The sequence below is a fragment of the Phodopus roborovskii genome, unplaced genomic scaffold (assembly GCF_943737965.1).
Source record: "Phodopus roborovskii unplaced genomic scaffold, PHOROB, whole genome shotgun sequence".
Lineage (NCBI taxonomy): Eukaryota > Metazoa > Chordata > Mammalia > Rodentia > Cricetidae > Phodopus > Phodopus roborovskii.
In genome coordinates, this window is record NW_026126651.1 from 10,490,332 (window position 1) to 10,511,718 (window position 21,387).

Sequence of the window (21,387 nt, forward strand, 5' to 3'; positions counted from 1 at the left end):
AACTAGTTTGTAAGAAGCTATCAGTAGTGGGAACTTGTCCAAAGCACTGTATTATTAAGGAGTGACTGCCTTTCCCTCTTGAGAGATTGAGGAATATGACCACAGGCTTATGGCAGTTGTGCATGAATTCAAAACACTAGAAGTCAGAGGATACAGGCCAGGCAGGAAGAGCCTGGATAGAAATGTATCCCTTCTTGTTCTTTCAGTCACTGGACAAGACTTTATTGATTACTTGCTGTATGCTGGTCCTAGCCACTGCCCTGACTATGAAGCAGTAACAGTTATTGCCTTCTTATTTATTTCTTCTAATTAGAATAAAAGATATTGCTGTGTGCAATAGCTCAGCCATCTCCCTTGTCCCTTAGCAGAAAGTCCAAAGGTGGATAAATGGCCTACGAGTGACACTTGGTAAAGCTGGGTCATGTTTACATGGAACACAGGAGGTCACTACACCATTTGGTCTGCATTTATGTTTGTTTGGAGATGTCCAAATAATAGCAATATTGTTAGGGTGGGGAAAACGGTGGGTGAGGGCAGCATGTGTATGGAATTGCTGAACTGCATGGTAGAGCTGTGAGAAACTGTTCCATGGAGAATGAAACAGGTGGTCAGGGTCTAAGGACACTATGGCATGCCACTGGACCCTTTCTGTGAGAGCAGAACTCACAGACTTACCTCTCTGAGCATCCATGCAATAGCGCTGTCCAGTGCAGAGCATTCTCCCCTCATAAATGGATTCCCGAAAGTGGGCCTTATCTCTAAGAATTCTGTGCAGGTCCCTGACTTGTTAGTAGTAGCTGGCACTTCAGCCTGTGCCCAACCCAGGCACACAGGGACACTGGAGTATAGTAGCAAAAGCTTTCCAGTTCAAAGCGAAGTGCATTTGTGACATGGAGATGAGCCAGCTACTTGCTGGACTTGCCTGGAAGTTCAGAACATGGAAGCCATTAGATCACCCCCTTAGGAAATCAACAAGGTTAAGCTCCTAAAGGGAAGTGTTAATGCTCAACTCCCAGCCAATCTGCTGTGGGTTTTCTCCTCTTTGCTGACTTCTGGCCTATCCTCTTCCTGCATACTTAATCAGCTGCTAGGAGTTCACACATGGCAGCACCATCCCAGGTCCTCAGTGGATCCCCAGGTGGTGAAGTCAGCTGCAGAGAACAGGTTCCAGGTGGTTAAGGAGTCTTGACATCCCATAACTGTTAAAGGAGGTGAAGCTAGTCTCTAGGGAGCATGTTCTATGTGCTTTCTTCCCATAGGGTAATTTCATGTGTCCAATTTGACAGAAAATGAATGGAAGGTAGATCCTTCCCCAGATGCTTTGCCCTAGCCTTTGGGCTCTGTTCCCTTTGCCTCCTGTTGAAGAAGGCCTGAGTGACAATACAGTCACATGGACAGATAGATTTTCATATATTCATTGCCTGCTGTAGGGTGGGTTCACACTAAAGAGGACTGAATCTTTCGTCAGCCACTTTCCATCTCTTCCCTGAAGACCTTCAGGGAACTGCTACCTTTTGAGTCCTCACAAGAGTGCAGATGGCAGAGGGCAGATGGTAGTGGGCATAATCTTCGGACACCCCTAGGTCACTGTGGACAGCTCGTTTAATGCACAGAAGGTTTTCAGAATGCTAAGTGCCTGCTAAATATTGACCACTGTCATTCTGGCAACAGCTTTTTTCCATCACTACTACAGGTAATTCAGAGCAACAGGTGAGATGTACCAGGAGAGTGCAGGTAGTCTTTAGGAGGGAGGTTAGTTCACAACGTGGCTGTGGCTAGAACCATCTGTCTGTATTCTGTGTCTCAGAAAGAACTATAGAAGATAGGAAGGTGGGTTTGCATTTTGCTGTGTTTGAGGAGATGGTAAATGCAGAAAGCAGAATGACTTGTTGATAGTCAAATGTGGGTCAGCAATTGTGTTATCCTGTAGTTGGTTACTTTACTGCAATGAAATAACTGAAGCTAGGCATTTGAAGAGATGTTTATATAACAGTTTTGAAGGCTGAAAGTACAACACAGTTCAAACTCTGGGGAGGAACCCAAGCTACGTGACTCCATGGTAGATGAACTCTCCTGGGGAAAAATGGGCAGTGCTCACTGTGGGTGGGTCTTTGGAGGTGGGCTGTAACATGAATAATAAAAAACTCAGTGACAGCTATTGGGGTTCAAGCTGAATATCAGAAAAGCAAAGCAGCCAGCCATTAACTCTCAGACTGAAATGGATGATGCTATCTCCATGAATCTTCAGAGTGCAATGCTTTCCATCCATGAATCCTCAAAGTGCAATGCAAACTGCACTGCTTTCCACCAAGCCTGAAACTGCAATCCTTTGAGTTCCTGTCTTCTCCCACGCAGCCATATCACCCCTGTCATCTCCAACTCTAGTGCTGGGATTACAGGTGTGAGCTCTGTTATTCTTTTAGACTGATTAATCCTTATGTAGCCCAACATGGTTCTTGGACTGACAGAGTTCCATTTGCCTCTGTCTCCTGAGTCCTGGGATTAAAGATGTGTACCACCACTACCTGGCCTCTATGGTTTGCATTCTGAACCCTTAGGCAAGCTTTATTAAATCATAACAATACATCACCAAAGTGGGCTGTAGGCAGCATCATCCTAGATTTTTTTCTTGCAACTTTTGAGACACTGCAGAGTGAGAAGCTCTACCTCAGCCAGTCCAGGCTGAAGCTGTTCTTGGGAATAGTACAAAGGTTGGGCATGGGTGTATGTAAGGAGATATCACCAGGGGGACAAGTTGAAGGGTGTATGTTCTGCATGAGCAGGCCTGGTCCTTCTCCAGAGAAGAGAAGCCTGATACATCATCCTAATACTTGTATCAGGAGCTAGCTCAGAAAGTCCATCAGCAACAGGACCTGTGCACTGGTCTGGGACTTGGGTACTCCTGTTATCTTCCCAGGGTGGCCTCCCATCAATATCTATGAGATAGAAGCTACTATCCAGGGAGCCTTGGGTTAGCTCCAATCCCACTACTATGCATGCCTGCAGAATTTTCTCTTTTATGGACCAGTTAATCCAAACTCAGATCTGTAGTCATTATTATTCAGAAAATTTAACTCATGGTTTTAGCCCCCAATCCCTTACCAGAGCTGGTAGTTGTGGGAACATTATTCTGCATTTCTGAGCTCTGGACTAATTCTGTAGATAGTGTTATTGTTCCTTAAACCTTGAGTTGACTTGAAAGAGCGTGTGTAAAGTATCACATGATTTAGAAGCTATTGTATAGAGAGGGTGGCATTTGCCTCAGTGTATGTGTGATTCCACTGCTAGGAAATACAGGACTATCTGTAGAGACAATAGGAATCAGAGGTGATCAGGGCTTGGGGAAAGCAGTATAGCCTAGGCAGGGGAATGACTAGCCACGGTACAGTGTTTCTTGGTGGGTGGAGGAAACATTTTTGAATTAGTTGCTGGTGATTTCATAGCTCTGAATCTGTAAAGACTGAGCTTTGTACTTTAAATGAGTGGATATTGCTGTACATGAAATACTTTGCAGGTTAAGCATCAGGGGTTTCATAATCCAAATGCACTTTAGTGCACCGTGCTCTTTAAATCAGTCCCTACAGTTGAGCCCTAATGAGATCCTCGGAAGCTGAAAATACCAGCATCCAACAGCACATTCAGCCATTTCCAAAGTTCTCTCACTAGAGTAGGGCTAAGCCTTGCCTTTCCACATGGACAGAGAAATCTGGCCCAGGCAACCTCTGTTCAGCTATGTTCAGTCAACTTCATAGCATGTGAATTTGTTTGTAGGGGGGTTATGTGTATGTGGGGTACCCACAGAGCTCAAAAGGTATCAGATCCTTGACATGTGCTGGGAAACAAGCTGAGTTTCTCTAGAAAAGTAGTAAGCAGACTTAACCACCTAACTTCCTCCTCAGCCCACATGTGATGATCTTTGAGACTGTAATCCAGTTGAATATTTACATTTTTCCACAAAGGATAAAGAGATTGGGCATCTGGTTGATTGTCTGATACAAAATTCATTTCACATTGTAAAGCTAATTTCTTGCTTCTCCATTCAGATCTTCCCTTATTTGCTTCTATATATGGGTGCTTTGATGTTGGATGCATTTATAGTGTCTATATAGTCCTGTTTTGTTGCTTTTAAAAATACAATAGAGTTTTTGTTTGCTTGTTTGTGTCTTGGGCAATCTATTTATTTATTTGTTTGTTTATTTATTTATTTATTTTTTGCCTCAAGCCTGTTTGTTCCCTGTAAGTGTAGCTAGCTACTCTGCTCTCTGTTGCCATCCTGCTTGTCGTGGAGCTGGATACAGCTTGTCGTGGCTGCTGGATACCCCTGGGAAATGCAGACTTCCTGCTTACTGCCTGAGTTCCTCCAGCCAGGTCCAGCAATTGGGGATTAAGCCCATAGGAGCTTTCTCATTCAAACCGCCACACCTGCATTAGACAGAGCAGCAGGATCATTACTAACAATTGAACCCATTTCAATTCCTTATCCTCTCCCAGCTAGTGTTGAAAGTGGATTTAGGTGAAACATGTCCACAAGCTTCAGTGGCACTGAGCAAACCTTAAGGTGAACTGTAGTCATATCAGCTAGATTCACCCATGTTTTGCGTGTTTTCGTCTACCTTAATAGACATACAGTCATCCCTCCAGAAAATGGAACACTGGCACTAAGCAGTTTGGTAATTTTCACATGTATTTAAAACCAGACAAACAAAAACCTGAACAATGTATTATAGCAAAGAAAAGTATGCAGTTCCAGACATTACCTGTCAATTATCTATCTATCCTTCTCACCTCTGCCAGTCAGTGTGCTTGTAGGAGCAGATGGAGTTCTCAGATTTATGGAAGGGACCTAGGAACCTGTAAGGAATGGTATAGAAACGGGATCAAAAGCAGTTGTATTGTCACCATGACAAGGTCCATGGACTCAAGAGCAGGAGTGGCCACTAGGTGGAATTCCGCATGGTCAGGGGACAAAGTCAGTCAGGGCTCCCTGACCAAGGAGACACAGGAAGTTGACTCCCTAGCCTCTGTTGCTTTCATCCACCTCTCTGGCATCCCTCCCAATTCCCATCCAGTAGACCCAACCCAAAGCCAAGACTGGCACACTTACCAAGTACGGAGAGGGACAACAGGGTACAGAATGTAATACGACTTGAGAATCCTGGCTTGGGGCCTGGGTGCTTAGCAGAGAGGGTGTACAAGGAAGGGAGGAAGGACATTTCTACGGGGCGGCTGTCCAGGGCAGAGTTGTCTGCAAAGAAGGCCCACAGCCTGAAAAGCTTACTCCCCAGGGAGCACAGTGTTCATGCATGCTCACAGGTGTATGCATGTCCTGAGATGGGGATGGCAAAGCCAGAAAGGCTGAGCTGCAGGATCCTGCAGAGAAAGTTCTAAAACCCGAATCGGGGCAGTGTTTTAGACAGGGTAACAAAAAGGCTTCGGGTTACAAAATTTATAATATTTTGTGGGTTTTTTGTTTTGTTTTGTTTTTTTGTTTATTGTTGTTGTTGTTTTGTTTTTTGAGACAGAGTTTCTCAGTATTGCTTTGGAGCCTGACCTGGAACTTGCTCTGTAGACCAGGCTGACCTTGAACTCACAGAGATCCACCTGCCTCTGCCTCCCGAGTGCTGGGATTTTTGTAATGAAATATAATACTGAGGTCTCATTACCAAGGTGACATACAAAAGGAAGAGAGGAGTCCAGACCACATGTTTATGGACGGGTTGGAAAAGAGCTAGAGCAGGCAGGAATAGATTGACTGTCCTGGTGTCTGAGTGCTCCAGATTAGCTACCACGGGGAAGGAGTTGACTTAAAGCCTACTCAAGCTGCTGCTCCTTGCTCTGCAGCTCTGCAGAGCTTGGTGGGTATTGCCTAAACATCACAGCCTTGCCCCCCCCCCCGTGTTTGTGCAACTGAGTGGCTTTCTACCCCCACAGCTGGTCCTTGTCACCTTGAATGTGGCAGGAATGCTCACCTTTCCTCACACAGGGCACTCAGATGAATGTTCCCCACAGCAAGAGAGAATTAGAGTTGGAGAGAGAAGAGCTGAGTCAGATATTGAGCTGCTGAGCACCGCTGTTTCTCAGCATCACCCGATCTTATCAGTGGGTCCTTCAGAAAGTTTCCTTTCTGGAGTTTTCATTTAGAAACGCATATTTAGACAAGTCATGAAGCCTGGAGACTTGAACTAGATGAGTACATCCCAGTAGCCTAGATTAAATGTTAAAGGATGCGCTTGATTGCCAAGGACAGAGTACTGCAGAAGGGCACAATTGAAGACAGAGTTTACCTGCTCAGTCTGGAGGCTGGAAGGCTGAGGCCAAGTGTTGGTAGGTTGATTTTGTCAGTCTTTCTCTGTTTGGCTTGTGGCTGGCCTCTCTGTGTCTTCCTGTTGTCTCGTGTGTGTGTGTGTGTGTGTGTGTGTGTGTGTGTGTGTGTGTGTGTGTGTGTGTGTGTCCCTTTTAGAAGGGTACCAGTCAGATTGGAAACTGTCCTAATGACCTCATTTAACTTACTTTCTCTTTCTTTCTTTTCCTTCCTTTCAGATGTATTTATTATGTATAGTGTTCTGCCTGTATGTACACCTGCATGTACACCTGCAGGCCAGAAGAGGGCACCAGATTTCATTATAGATGGTTGTGACCTACCAGGCGGTGGCTGGGAATTGAACTCAGGACCTCTGGAAGAACAGCCAGTGCTCTTAACCTCCTAGCCATCTCACCAGCCCCTAATTACTTGCTTAAAGACCCTATCATATCTTGAGGTTCTGGGGATTGAGACTTCAGCACATGGATTCTAGGAACGACATAGTTGGGCTTATAACCAAAAGCAGCTTGGTGGGCTCTTCTGCATCTATACAGCACTGAAATGATTTGTATCACTCATGGATTTAAACATACTTCAGATTAAATATGTTAGTATCTTAATAACATTATAAAAAAGGATATAAAATGTTACTAAAATTAGGGTCGAAGAGGTGGCTCATTGGATAAGAGAACTTGTAAAACATGAGGACCTGAATTCAAATCCCCAGCACCCATGTAAAAATCAGGGGCGGCCACCATACCCGAGGCACTGGTGCTGGAGGCAGAGGCTGGGAACATGAACAGAAGGATAGCTGCATTTGCTGGCCATTCAGCCTGGCTGAAGCACTAGGCTCAGTGACAGACCCTGTATCAAGGAAATAAGACAGAGATAGAGCAGGGTAACTGATGGCCTCCTCTGACCTCTGTGTTAGCATACATGCACATGTCACATGCACACACATTCACTGTTGCCAAAATTAATAATGTCCTTTCTCAAGGCCTGTGTGTTTTGTGATAATGCAAGGCACTGGACAGTGTTAACATTTCTGGCAGAGTGGATATGCCAGCAATCACCCAGCAGGGCTATCCTTGTCAACTTACCAAATCGGCCCCATGACTACAGACTCAGTCCCCTGTGCAGCCAGTTCCCAGTTAATTCATGCAAAGTAGATAAATAGCAGCTTTGGGGCTTCCGTGTACCATGAACGTAGTTGCTAATTGAGCAGCTTCCTGTCAGCTGCTGTGGAGACCCATGAGGGCAAGAACTCATGTTGGAGCCTTCTTTATCCTTCCCTGTCCAGCAGCCGAGTCTCCTTGGGTCCTTCTGGAAGGTCTTGTGCAGCCATGTGACATGCTATGCTCCATGTTCCCCACAGCATCCACAGCAATGGGGAGAAGGCTGGGCTGCATAAGGAAAACCTGCTGCTTCGAGGGTGTACCATCAGGAACACAGAAGCCGTGGCTGGCATTGTCATCTACGCAGGTAGGCACAAGCTAAACCTTAGACCATGTACTTCCGCACTGTGATGCGTGCTCCCTAGTGTTTCTTCCTCATTTCAATCCCATCCTAAGAGTTGTGTATACCTGTTGTAGAAAATTGGGGAATTTAGGGCAACAGAAAAAAAAAAAATGTATAGACAAGGATTGTTCTAATGGTACCTCAACCCAATAGTATTTTTGGTGTTTGTTTTTCCCCTCCCATTTTACCATATTTCTTTCCATTCATCTCACAGCTGTTATAAGGGTCTATTCATTCTGCATCCTATTTTGACCCAAGTTCTTAGAGAGCTGTAGTCCAGCATAGTTTGTTTGTGGGACAAGTCATTGGCCCCTGTCTTTAGGAGATGATTGATTCTCCATGCCCCTCCACCCTCCTCTCCAGGACATGAAACCAAAGCCCTGCTGAACAATAGTGGGCCCCGCTACAAGCGCAGCCAGCTTGAGAGGCAGATGAACTGTGATGTCCTCTGGTGTGTCCTCCTCCTCGTTTGTATGTCTCTGTTTTCAGCGGTTGGTAAGTATCCTAAGATGAGTCCCCAGTGCGGTAGGCTGATGGACAGTCTGCAGGCAAGCTTGGGGGGGGGGAGGCTATCCTGACTCCACCAGACCCAGCATCTTTGGGGTCAAATGCACCATTTTTCACTGATTTAGATTCCAGGAGTGTCTGCATCAGCATCAGTATGACCATATTGAGGTGAATGAGCTTTGCAGAGTAATAATGCCCCTTTCCAAATTTAAGACTGCTTGGATGGGAGGGTGAGTTCACCGCAGCAGTAGTAATGAATCCAGCGAGGAGTCAGCAGTAGTGATGAACCAAGGTAACAATAGGAGAGGCACACATATATCAGCGTAACTGGAAAAAAGAGAGAACAACTATCTGCGTCCTAAGAGGGGGCCAAAGTTTGCATAAGCTTTGCAGGCATGTGCTCCGAGGTCCCAGCACTTGACTTCCTCCTTGTCCCTGCTCAGCTGTCAGCATGTATCAGACAGGTATAACATGGTCTTGAAGCATGGTATCGGGTGATTAAAGGCAGAGCTGCGTAGAACATCAAAAGGTCTCTGTAACCAGATAGGTGTGGAACTCAATTTAGAAAAAAAAAAAAAAAATACATAACTTGACTTCTCAGAATCTGTAACATGAGAAAGTTAAACTCTGAGAAGTGACCATGAGGGCAGTATTGAGGTCCTGCTGTTTTTATGTATGTATTTATTTATTTGTTTTTAAACCAAGCAGCTCATGACTCTGTTTTTGTGGCACCACCCAGATGGAGAAATCCTTCTCCCGGCACACACACACAGTCTCTATATGATGACTGGTGGTGCCTGCCATTCAGCATCATTGGCAGGAAAACCTCAGGGTGTGGTTGGTGGGTTCTTGATATATTGTTCAACATGGCCTAGCATGTTTAATTCTCCTACCATAGCTTCCCAAGTGACATGATTACAGGTGTGTGGGTACCACACGCAGTTTAAGACACCCCCAGTGTGAGGAGAAACATGAAGTGTGCGCTTTTTCCAGCCATCTACCCCTGGGTCCATGAATTCTATGTGCTATATACTTCCTTCCATGGCAAAGAAAGCTGATAAACCCAGCATATGCCATGTCCAGTTAACAATCTTACATTTGTCTTAATTTTCCCAAGCAGCATGCTTTCTTTCCTGTCAGATGAATGACACCTCTCTTTGAACATGCACAGGACATGGATTGTGGATACGGCGCTATCAAGAGAAGGAAGCGTTGTTTGATGTTCCAGAGGCTGATGGAAGCTCTCTATCCCCAGCCACGGCTGCAGTATACTCATTTTTGACAATGATAATAGTTCTTCAGGTACTGAGCACTGTGTGGTAATTACTTTACCCTCCTCTAGTGAATTCGAAAGCCTGAGGAGTTCTAGAGAATTCCTCATCTTGAAGAATCACTGACAAATGTTGCCTTTTATCCTCTGTTTGCAGGTTGTTTCTTTTTTGACTTTCAAAGTTGATGCTCTCCTTTGCTTTTCTTAAAAAATTATGCTTGAGGGTTGGGTTGGATTTTTGTCAGTGTTTCCTTGCTTTTCTATTATTATTATTGCTGCCCTTGTTATTATTACTATCATCATCATCATTATTATTATTATCCCGTGATTGAAAAAGGGCCTCACACATGCTAGGCAAGCGTCTAACAATTGGACTATCGCCTTCATTCTGTTTACTGTTCTGAAAAATAAATTCTATCTGGGAGTGATTTTTAGATTTACGGGAAAATTTTCCGACATTAATGGAGAACATTCACATGCACCTCTCGCCCTCTTTCCCAGACACAAGTGCACTACATTGATGTAGTACTCCATAAAAACTAGGAAAGCAAGCTGAATGCTTTCCTGTGAGCCAAATCTCAACTACTTCATTCACAGCTTCTCTGAGGATGAGCCTTCCTCCCAGGGTTCATTGGGATGCTGCTGCACACACCTCCCTGTCTGTAACCGAAAGCAGCATCCAGAAAGGTCTGCTATAGAGTAAGGACAGTCCCAGATCTCTAAGGAGGCAGCACCGGTCACCACTAACCCCTCTGAGATCAGAGTAACCAGAGGATATGTCTAGCCTCTCCTGAGATATCCCTGCCTCTTATCACAAGTGCTTCCTACGGTGGGAAAACAGTCTCATTTAGCATTCCAAATTAGTCTTTTCTGTAAATGCAAATTTTGTTCTAGCCTTGAGTTAGGATAATAGTTGGTGTCTTATTAGCATAATTAACTTACCAAGAGAATCCAGTTAGTCTGAATATGATATTCTGGGCTCATAAATATTAGTTCAGTTTTGTGACTCTGCAAATAAACATTCATTTCCAGGAGGCTGGTTTTGAATGATCAAACCATAACTGGCTGTTTTTCTCAAGACATCTTCCCTTTGTTCTCTATTGCACAAGATCACACACACACAAAAATTGTCCTGCAACATAAAACCAGCCTCTGAAACAACTGTTTGCATTTCATGCCTGCCCCCTAGACTGTGGGCACATCCTTGGTGATCACTGGGGCCCAGGGGAGACATGACAGAGAATGCTGCTATAAAGGAGACTTTGCTCATGAGGACTCTGACTGTGCCTGTTTTCTTCTCTTCTCTCTTTCCTTTCCTAGCCCCTCTCAAGTACAACTTAGTCTCCAGGCCATCGTTATCCTTCCAGACATAGGAGTGGATTTCCGCTCTTCAATTGCACCAGCCTAGGCTATTCTAGCTTAAACTGTTCTTTGCCAGTACTCTAATCCTTTTCCAATAGTGACTTTAAGCCAACCTATTTAAGCTCTTAAAGGTACAGTACAGTTCCTGCTTCCTTGGTTATTTGTCATTTGAGTTGATTGGATTAACTCCATTGCTCCCTGGTTCCCATTGTCATTCATCCTGTGTGCCTGTCTTCTAGGTTTTGATCCCAATTTCCTTGTATGTTTCCATCGAAATTGTCAAGGTATGCCAAGTATATTTCATTAACCAAGATATAGAACTATATGATGAAGAGACGGATTCACAACTGCAGTGCCGAGCTCTGAACATCACGGAAGACTTGGGGCAGATACAATACATCTTCTCAGACAAAACCGGCACTCTAACTGAGAACAAGATGGTCTTTCGAAGATGCACTGTGTCTGGCATAGAATATTCTCATGATGCCAATGGTGAGTAGGACAGAGGCCTTCAGTCTGGGCTCCCTAAAAAACCTGCCCTCTCCAAATCTGCATGGGCAGGAGGAACTGTCCACAAAGCTACAAGACTTTCTGGTTTTCAAGGGAGGATAAATCCTCAGCGATCACTTGGGAGCCCTGTGCTATTTATAGTCTGAGCTGACATTGCCCTGCTGGATGCAGTGTCTGGAATGATTCGCATCTGTTTTGGCTCGTTTTTCTGTCAGGCAAGCACCCTTGAAGTGCTAGTTTTTGTGGTGGCTTTACTCTGTCCCACAGAGGGACAGAGAGATTTTTCTGTTGTCACTCATCTATCATCCAGCTATAAGCTGAAAATTCTCAGATGGGCACTGTGTACTTTACTCTGCACTCAGCCTTGGAACACAATGTCCTTTGAAGCCTGAGAGAAATGAGTCTCTTCACTTCTGGTTACTCAGGCAGCCCCGCCTCCTGCCTGTCCTTTCCTTATCCTTTGCTGCCTCCTTCCTTGCTAAAGGAAGGCTCAGGGAAAGCCATTTGCTTCCTGCACCCCTTGCCAATAGAAGAGGCAAATGAAGGTGCCTGCACTACAGCCATATTGCTAGAGCAATAGCAACTTTAAAGCCCCCTTGCTCTGCAAACAGAATTCCCTTCTTTCCAACAAGAATGACAAAGAAACACACTCTGCCAAAGAGAATGGAGGAAGGCAGTAATGACCACATCTGTAACTACTGAGCTATCTCTCCAGAACCTAAGAATTATCTTGATGGCCACTGTCGTCCCTCTGTATACAGTATAACAGAAGGCTTAGGCATCTACCTACTGTTTAACACTTTATTTGCACCCCAAATAAACTGCTAGTGGGATGTTCCATACTTTTACCCGTCTACCCTGTCTACTTCCCTAACCTCATTCCCCTGTCTGTGCCTCACCTTCTACTCCTCTTGCTTCCCTGTGCCCTTCCCAATTGCTCAGCTTTGTGCTTGAAGTGTATTCCCAGGCATTGTGTTTGCAGCAGCCTATAGAGCTGAGGACTCAGTTTCACAGACAAACACAGATTTGAGATCTCTTGCACAATAATGCCTTAAATCAATGCTAATGTTTCCTCTTGCTGAGGTGATGGGTATATTAATTAGCTTCATGTGCATGTATAACACATTTTATATGTATATCAAAACAAAAATCTCTACCCTGTAGATATGTACAGTTATGATTGTCAATCAAAGACAATATTAATAGCACAGTTAACAAAATAATCTTGGGATTTGAGACTCCATGGGACAGACTCACAGATTTGACAGAAGCCAAATGCTAAGATGAGGCTAATGGGTAAAGCATTTGAGGAATGAAACAGTCTTTGTGTGTCTTCAGGACATGATGTGCAGAAGTGCCAGCCCTGGATAAATATCATCTTCAGTCGGTTCAGCCCACGGTTGACACTTGCTTTGAATACAAATCTGAACAGTGGGTCCCAGCTCACGCGCCAGAGTCAGCCACAGAGACTCTGGGTGCATCCTCTTATTGCATGGCCTGATAACCTACAAATAGCTGAGTACATGCCTAAGTCAAGGCTTCTCTAAGGTCTCTGAAGTCAGTACAACAGCCCACAATACAACAGCAGTGGCTCCTGCCTGGTTCCATAGCCTCAGAGGGAAGGAGGAGGCTGAAGGGTTACATGTTGTCCCTCTCTGGACTGGAACCAACTCAATACGCAATGCCAGAAAATGGGCATGATTAGATGCCCAGGAGTTTGCTCCTCCCTGCCATCCAACTAGCACACTAGGACTTATGTCACCAAGAAACAGATGGGATGTTTGGCATCCTGCTGTCAAGAAGTACTTAGCCTGATGACAGTGGGCAGGTGACTTCTTCCTTATCCCTGTTTTTCTCATCTCTGATTGAAGGCCTGATGATTAATAGACAAGAGTTGCTCTCATGGCTGACTAATACCATGGGCTTCTCTTAGAAGTTTCCCGATATTACACTGCCCAAATGCTTCTTCCAAGTGCTGTGCTGGCACTTGAACTTCTGGTTAAATACTTGGTTTGAAGTCATAATCCTGAATAGGGTTCCTTATTGCTCAGCCATGATTCAGAGAGTTATCCTAACCTGGCAAACCTAGGAAGATTTATTTAGAGTCACTGGCAAGAACCAGTGGTGTAAGCTCTTCCTCATGCCATTTTTCAAGCATCTGTGTAAGATGTGTGGGGATCCTACTGGGCAGTGACTCCCAAAGACTCAAGCTTAGGACCATAGTCAATATTCCCTTGGAAAGAGGCCCACTGACAGGTGTAGTGGGATATTCACTTTGTCTCCTTCTGTGGCACTGACCACGCCCATTGGGGGGGTGGAGCCAGGGGCAGAAGTGACCTGTGGAAGGAGGTCTGAGGAGGAGCTGAGGAACTCTCTCTTGCTGGTAGGATGCGGAGAGGGGAGCATCCGGTGGAAATTGCTGGTGTTCATCTGTCTAGGTTGTAAGTTATTTCTCCCTGAATAAACATCTATTCGGCCTATTTGTTTATCCTGATATTTATTAAACTGCAGTAGACAGGGGCCAGCCCTGACTACACACAGCCAGCCTGTGCAATCACAAGAAAGTGAACCTTGCACCCCACAATCCAGTGGTTTATGTAGAAATGTCCCTCGCCCACATGGCTGTATGCAAGGCACCTATCCATGGAGAATGTTTCACTGTCTTGAAGGCTCCAGTGAGCCAGGCCACCCCAGGGCAGGGAATCTTTCAAGAACCCTGTTGTGTTGGCCGTGTGCCCATCCTGTTACCAGATCGAAACATACCTAAGCTATACTGGAAGAGAGGGCCAATTAGAATCCAAGTCTGGCTGACTATGGCACTGCAGCCACTGTGCCGTACTTGACAGGACGAAAGCCGTAGAATCCCTTGGATCCGGGTGCCAACTTCACCTTCCCTTTCCTGTGTTGTATAACCTTAATATATCCTTACATTCTCGGGTCTGACACTTGGTCGTCTTACCTGTGAAAGATTCTGTCACTAAACACTGCAATAATACTGGGCAGTGGTGGTGCATGCCTTGCATCCCCGCCTTTGGGAGGTAGAAGCAACCAGATCTCTGTGAGTCTGTGGCAAGTCTGGTCTAGAAAGTGAGTTCCAGGACAGCCAGGGTAACTCTGTCTCTCAAAACCAAAAAACAAACAGACAAATACTACAATAAAGTCAAAAAGTTCTACTGCCTTCTCAGTTTGCCTACTCGGTAAGTTAGTGGAGATTGCAGGTAAGTAGGGATGTTGTAAGAATTTTCTTAAGCCCTTTGTTAGTGTGAAACACTCACTAAATACAGCCTTGCCATTAGAGAGTGGGGATAGGGTGTCCTCTGGGACCTACAACATCCTTAGTTGATTGAGTCTGCTACCATGATATCTTACATTGCATCCCTGTTCCCATAGCCCAACGATTGGCCAGGTACCAAGAGGCAGACTCAGAAGAGGAGGAAGGGGTGTCCAAGGTGAACACTATATCTCACCGTGGCAGCACTGGGAGCCATCAGAGCATCCGAATCACTCACAGGAACCAAAGTATCAAATGCCACCGGCGAACAGGCAGTCGGGCTGAGGCCAAGAGAGTCAGCATGCTGTCTAGGCACACCGCCTTCAGCAGCCCCATGGTAAGTGCTGGCAGTGTGTGTGGCCCTCCTTGGTGGGATGGCGGCTTAGCATCCAACTTTCTTCCCACTGTCCATTGTCTCTGATAATCAAAATCCTCTTTCAAATCGCACAAACAAGCTCAGGCTTGGCTGTGTTCCACGAGCAGAAGCTCTCTGGCCAAGCCCTCTCTCTACCATTGTAGCATTCCTGAAATCCTTATCCAATCTCTTTGCCATGGTGTCTGCTTCTGGGTGATTGCCAGGTGAGCCATCTAAAGAGGGGTGACAAAGAGGAGGCCTAGCCAAATGAAATGAACAAAATACCTAAACAAGATGACATGTGTGAAAAGGCAGGGCAATTACCTGCCCCACGAAGTTTTAGTTAGATGAGCACAAAGCAAATTTCTCTCTTGTCTTGTCAGTGGCTAATGTGTTTATGGACCACTGTCATTAGGCAGAGAAATTTCTAGAAGTAGGTACCAGGCCCTGAAAAGATCCATTGACTTCTGCCAACGTTTTAAGAACAGAGAGAAAATAATTTTGTGCTCACTTGAGTTGTCCCATTCTTTTAAGACTTCCTAGATGCACACAGAAACTACTACCATTTAAGTACAGCTATCTGGACTTGTGGATATTAATCTTTGGGTTCGTATGTGTCATGTGGAAAGAAAGGCTCTGGGAGGCAACTATGCATTGGAACATATTTTCCTTCCAGCATTCTGCAATATATATCAAGAGGACATGACTATTCAAGCTTTCTGACCAAGCACTTAAGTCATTCAGTCATCAATTTGTATAACAAGTTTACAAATATGTTGTTTATGCCATCGGATTGGTGAAAGTTAAATATCTAGTGAGAAAGGATACCCAGATAATTATGTCCATTCACTTTGAGGATGGTTTTTAAAATATGTTCTCATACAATCTTAAGCTCTGGAAAAGTTCGTATGACAGACTTTGAGAGAAAATTGTCAATTTACTGTCAATTTTCATATAAAACATTGATTATATAAAATATTTAATTATTTAAATGTAAAGAGATGAGATCTCAAGATGATGTAGAAACATAATTTTTCAAAAGACTGCATGGGGGTTTCTAGACAGATGGTATATCTTATTTTTATCTTGTAAAAAGTATATCCACATGCAATGATAATGTATTTATCTCAACATGTAAGTGTTGTACACAGTTGAAGTTACATATAATGTAATGGTAAGATAATGTGTCTATAGTGTGATAGAATTCTGTTCATTCCCCGTAATACATTCAGGTCTATGTAAATGGTTAAGTACCTAAGCACTTGACAGGTTACTGGGTCGAACTCACTGTGCAGCTCTATTTTCTTTCAGGAGAAAGACATTACGCCCGATCCCAAGCTGTTGGAGAAGGTGAGCGAGTGTGACAGGTACCTGGCCTTTGCAAGGCACCAGGACCACCCACTGGCCCACCTCTCACCTGAGCTTTCAGATGTTTTTGACTTCTTCATCGCACTTACCATCTGCAATACAGTAGTTGTCACGTCACCGGATCAGCCACGACAAAAGGCAAGTTCTGCGATGTAAGCGAGACCCCGAAGTGTCCTTGACTCTCTCTCTCTCTCTCTCTCTGAGGCCTGCACTGTGACTCTTGGCTGAAGGAAGTAAGCATGCTTCCCTTAACTGCAGGAAGCAGCAGCAGCTCATGGGGTGTCTCAGGCTTAAGGGGATGCAACAGGGATAGAGCAGCCGTCAGGTTGTAGTAAGTGTGAGGACAGTTTGTCAGATACCTCTTGAGCCCAGAATGGACAGGGTATGCACAGATGCCAGTGAAGACCTAGCCTGGGTGGGAGGGGCGGTAAACACATGACTTTGAGGAGTCCCAACTACCCTGGCACTTCAGAACCTCTTGGCCTTGGGCAGGGGCAGAAGGATAGCCACCCAAAGTGACTTATCCAGAACGCCTCAGGCTTCCAGATTCACACAAGAGGGATGTTAAAGATAGCTGGGGGACAGATTCTGGGACAAGAATTTTGAACTTTCAATCCTGACTCGAAGCTTTAGACATGTTATTCTCATCATCACCATGCTTGGGAATTTCATCTGGGCAGTGATGGGGATTTATGGGAAGCTCTCAGAGTCAAGTTTTGGTACACAGAAGGTAGAATGTGATAGTAATAAAGTCACTTATCATCGTCCCTCAAGGTGAAGTGGATGAGAGCGATTCAGTTAGAGATTACTTAGGCTTTTGGAAACGGCAGTACCCAAGTTGGGTGTGCTTTGGTCTAAGCATTAAGATTCTTTTTGGAGAAAGGAGGTTTATATGAAAAGGGCTCCTTTGTAACACAAGTGTCCCTCTGAGAACCGTGCTTCTGAATCAGGTTGCTTAATGGATTCCCGTGAGCCTGGTTGTTCATATCAGGCAAGAAATGGATGGAAATATTGTTCAGGGCTGAGTGTGTGTCCCCCCCCCCAACCTTCCTGCCACTAGCCTTCTGACTCAGCTCTTCCTTTAGACCCCACTAATGGAACCACTGCTGTGTTACGCAGGGTAAGTAAGGCGGACCAGCGCTCCTACCGTGGCAGTATATCAGAAAGCATTTGCCACTTAGCTATGCTCTTAATTCTCACTACTCCCATCTGGTGAGGACCCAGAGGACCTGGAAGATCCCAATTGGGCAATTCTGCACAGTTCAGACCGCAAGTGTGTACTGCCAATTCCCAGCAGAAGCTGCTTCCTACTATGGTACAAGCTTCCTTAGCATCCCTTACCTGGCCTTGTGAACTTTCATCACCAAGCATTAAAGCTTGCTGCCATATACATCATCCCTGGAGGGCTGAATGTTTCCTAGGTAACCCTCTGCCTAAGAGACGAAAGCGATATAGCAGGTGTTAAATAAGCTAGAGACTCCACGGTAACTATGGCATGTTTTGAAAGTCATGCGTGCTGTCAGTTCCACGGAGGGAACAGAATATTTAATCACCCACCTTTGAACTGCAAATGAACATGTTTCTGGATGCCTTGCTGTTTCTGCACCTGGGGTGGGGGTAGGAAGTGCCAACTTCAGGAGCATTTGGAGCCGACAGGTGCTGTGTGGTGATGCCTACCCCCCCCACCCCCCACCCCCGTTTAGATGTATAGTATGTTTAGTCATTCTAATGGACCTGAAGTATGGTTCCATGGAGGAAATTAGGCTTAGCATGGGTAAGGCCCTGGACTCAGGCTCCAGAACCGAAGAATCAAATGAAAATAGAGACGCTCTAGGATCAAAGGGAAAATGTTCTTGTCATAATTTAGGCCTGCATCTCACTTTTCCTGCTGCCTGGCTTAGCTGGAAATTACTATTAGTAATTCATGACTTTGGTCCCCGAGGATCAGTTGTAAAGTTTTAGGAATGCTTACAGTTCATTTTTTGGGTTTTTTCAACATTTGCCCCTCCCACCCCCATCTTGTTTGCTCTGTCTTTATTATTGTTCTTTCTTTGAGAATGCCTTACTACAATGTATTTTTATTATATTGACCCCTCCTTCCTCCAGCTCCTTCCAGAACCATTCCACTCCCCTACCCGCTCGATTTTTGTATGTCTTTTCCCCATCCCGTTTGTAAAAGCTGGTGAAGTACAATTGGTGCTGCCCATATACTCATGGAGGTATGGCCATCTCTGGTGCCTGGTCAGCTTAGCAGGGGCCACACCCTTAAAGTGACTTTCCCTTGCCTCTCTGGGAAGCTGTCCTTTGCCAACAGCTCCTTAGCTAGGAGTCGGACTCCACGTCCCCTTCCACCATGCTAGAATTTGGTCTGACTGTTTTTCAGTTTTCTGTTGTTTGGACATTTTCTCTTTTAAGTGTGACTTCAATGCTGTTATTAACCTTTTGAACGTTTAACAATATTGTGTGTGCGATTCCTTTTTCTTTTCTTATTTATCCTTGTTAAATTTTTTTGTGTGTGATCATGAATTTGGATCATGAATCAGTTTATTAATTTGCTGAGAAAGATCCTTTTGGATTTAGACATGTGACTCACATATGGGCATTTTTATAGACACAAGTCAAAAGAATAGTCTCTTAAGTAGTCAAAAGGTGGATTTGTGATTCTCCTCCCTTAACCTCCTAAATACTGGGATTACAGGTTTGGCCTACCACGCTAGTCCTTACGTGGATTTTCAATTGGGGTACACCACGCTAATCCTTAGGTGGATTTTCAATTGGGGTATGGGTGGAGGAGACAGGCCCAATTTTCAATTTTGTGTCAGGCATCAGAGAGCCACTTGCTCCTGTAGGGGCACTAAGGAACAGTGAGGGGTGAGTGGGATTTTTCTCCTCGCAACTCTGGACTGCTTCCCCTACAGGTGAGGGTGAGGTTCGAGCTGAAGTCCCCAGTGAAGACCATAGAAGATTTCCTTCGGAAGTTCACGCCCAGCCGCCTGGCTTCTGGCTGCAGCAGTATCGGGAACCTGACCGCCAGTAAGTCCGGCCACAAATCTGGAGCTGCTTTCCTGCCCAGCTTGTCTCAGGACAACATGATTCTGAGGCTGGAGGAGAAGCTAGGCCAAGGGGCACCGGCCATTGCCAGCAATGGCTACAGCAGCCAGGCAGCCCAGGCAGAAGGTTGGACCCCTGAGTGCACAACAGAGAAGTGCCCTGGGGAGAAGGAGAAGCAGCAGGAACGCGAGTTGCGCTATGAGGCCGAGAGCCCAGATGAGGCGGCGCTGGTGTATGCAGCCAGAGCCTATAGCTGCACACTGGTGGACCGACTTCACGACCAGGTATCTGTGGAGCTGCCCCATCTAGGCAGGCTCACCTTCGAGCTGCTGCACACACTTGGCTTTGACTCCATCCGCAAGAGGATGTCCGTGGTGATCCGACACCCGCTGACTGACGAGATCAATGTCTACACCAAGGGGGCCGATTCAGTGGTCATGGATCTTTTGCTGCCGTGCTCCTCAGGTAACCAGCCTCCTCCTCCCCCTCCTCCTCAGGGAGGACCTTTTGAGAAATCCCACCCAGCCGAGTAAACGAAGTTTCATTGATCCTTTCTGGAGTTCAGACCCTTTGAGCAAATCCCAGGGTTCTAAGTGCCAAGGTTTTCACTGGTGCGAATTTAGGCGGCTTTTGCTCCTTGATCCAGCCCTTGAGCATAGTCGAGTTGGAGATCACTTGGGAAGCACCACACTTTAAGTAATGAGCACTGGAGATTGGAACCTTTTCAAATGAGAAGTGCTGGAAGTTTCCTTCCTTCTGTAGACCTCGAGTAACTTTGGGTTCTAGGCCATGGTCTGTTTTTGAGACTGTGTAAGAGTAGACTGTGGTTGCAAGAAGTGTGCCTGCCAGCCTGTTTCCTCTGTTCTCAATGGGTCAAGCAGCCTCTAGTCAGTCCTTCTCTATTGCTTTTGGGTTAAAATGTGGTTTAAAAACCACAGTGCAATTAACCATCAAAAGAGGTTGAAACTCTGCCCAGCTAGAAATACTTTTTTGGCAAAACCCTTGAGCAGATAAATCTATAAAGAGAAGAAGGGTTATTGTGCTCACAGTTTAGAGATTTCATACATGGTTGGTTGACCTTATCACTCTTAGGATTGTGATTGTAGGCTAACCCAGTGGAAAAAAACTTCTTACCTGGTGGCTAGGAAAAAAAGTGGAAGCTGGTGCGCTTCAGGTCCTACTGACCTCTTTGGAAGCATATCCCTGATGATCTAATGACTTTCCACCAAGCTTCGGTATGTGGACCATGTCCACCCTGCTCCGAAATATTGGGACCAAGACTTTTTAACACATGGCCCTTTGGAACATTCAAACTGTATTATCATAGTTTCACTTTAAAAAGACATTTTAAGGTCCGCCAATACTAAGGATGCCCCAGAAACAGATGCCATTAAATGAAATGAAGTGGACACTACGGACTGCTTGCTATGCTGGCCCTCCTTTCCTCCTAATGTGCCAGAGAAGGAGCATTAGCCGGGGCACTGCCAGGGCATTCACTAGGGGATGAAGGGGAAACAGGCGGAGGACCAGGAATGCTGGCTGCTAAGTGTGCCCAAGAATTTTCTTGTGTGGCATTTGCAAGGCAGGGGAGTATTTACCCTTTACATGTTCTATCCAGAACCAACTTTAAGGTCAAGGTTGGGGAGTCTACAGTCTCCTTAGGGGAGGCTTATGGCCCCTTCCCTTCAGTCATGCAGCCCTAACACAGCGTTGGGTGCCCCCACGTGCCTTGCTCCTCTCTGCTCCCTATTGTGGGCCTCACGAAGAAACCAGCCATCTCCAGTTAGCTGCAAATATGAAGATCCGAGCTCCGTCCTTTTACATCCTGGAAGGCCCTGGTAATGACAATGACAATTATACCTCCTATTCTCAAG

General features: G+C 45.4%; 1 protein-coding gene across 1 annotated transcript in view; it reads left to right on the forward strand.

Annotated features, from left to right (window-relative positions):
- Nucleotides 1-21,387, forward strand: part of Atp10a (ATPase phospholipid transporting 10A (putative)) — a 146,311-nt gene that overhangs the window by 98,319 nt on the left and 26,605 nt on the right. The window contains exons 4-10 of the mRNA XM_051174120.1: nucleotides 7,677-7,783; nucleotides 8,183-8,314; nucleotides 9,498-9,628; nucleotides 11,198-11,450; nucleotides 14,859-15,076; nucleotides 16,406-16,600; nucleotides 19,381-19,978. Of these exons, the coding sequence (XP_051030077.1) occupies nucleotides 7,677-7,783; nucleotides 8,183-8,314; nucleotides 9,498-9,628; nucleotides 11,198-11,450; nucleotides 14,859-15,076; nucleotides 16,406-16,600; nucleotides 19,381-19,978 (1,634 nt within the window). The remainder of the gene's footprint in view (nucleotides 1-7,676; nucleotides 7,784-8,182; nucleotides 8,315-9,497; nucleotides 9,629-11,197; nucleotides 11,451-14,858; nucleotides 15,077-16,405; nucleotides 16,601-19,380; nucleotides 19,979-21,387) is intronic.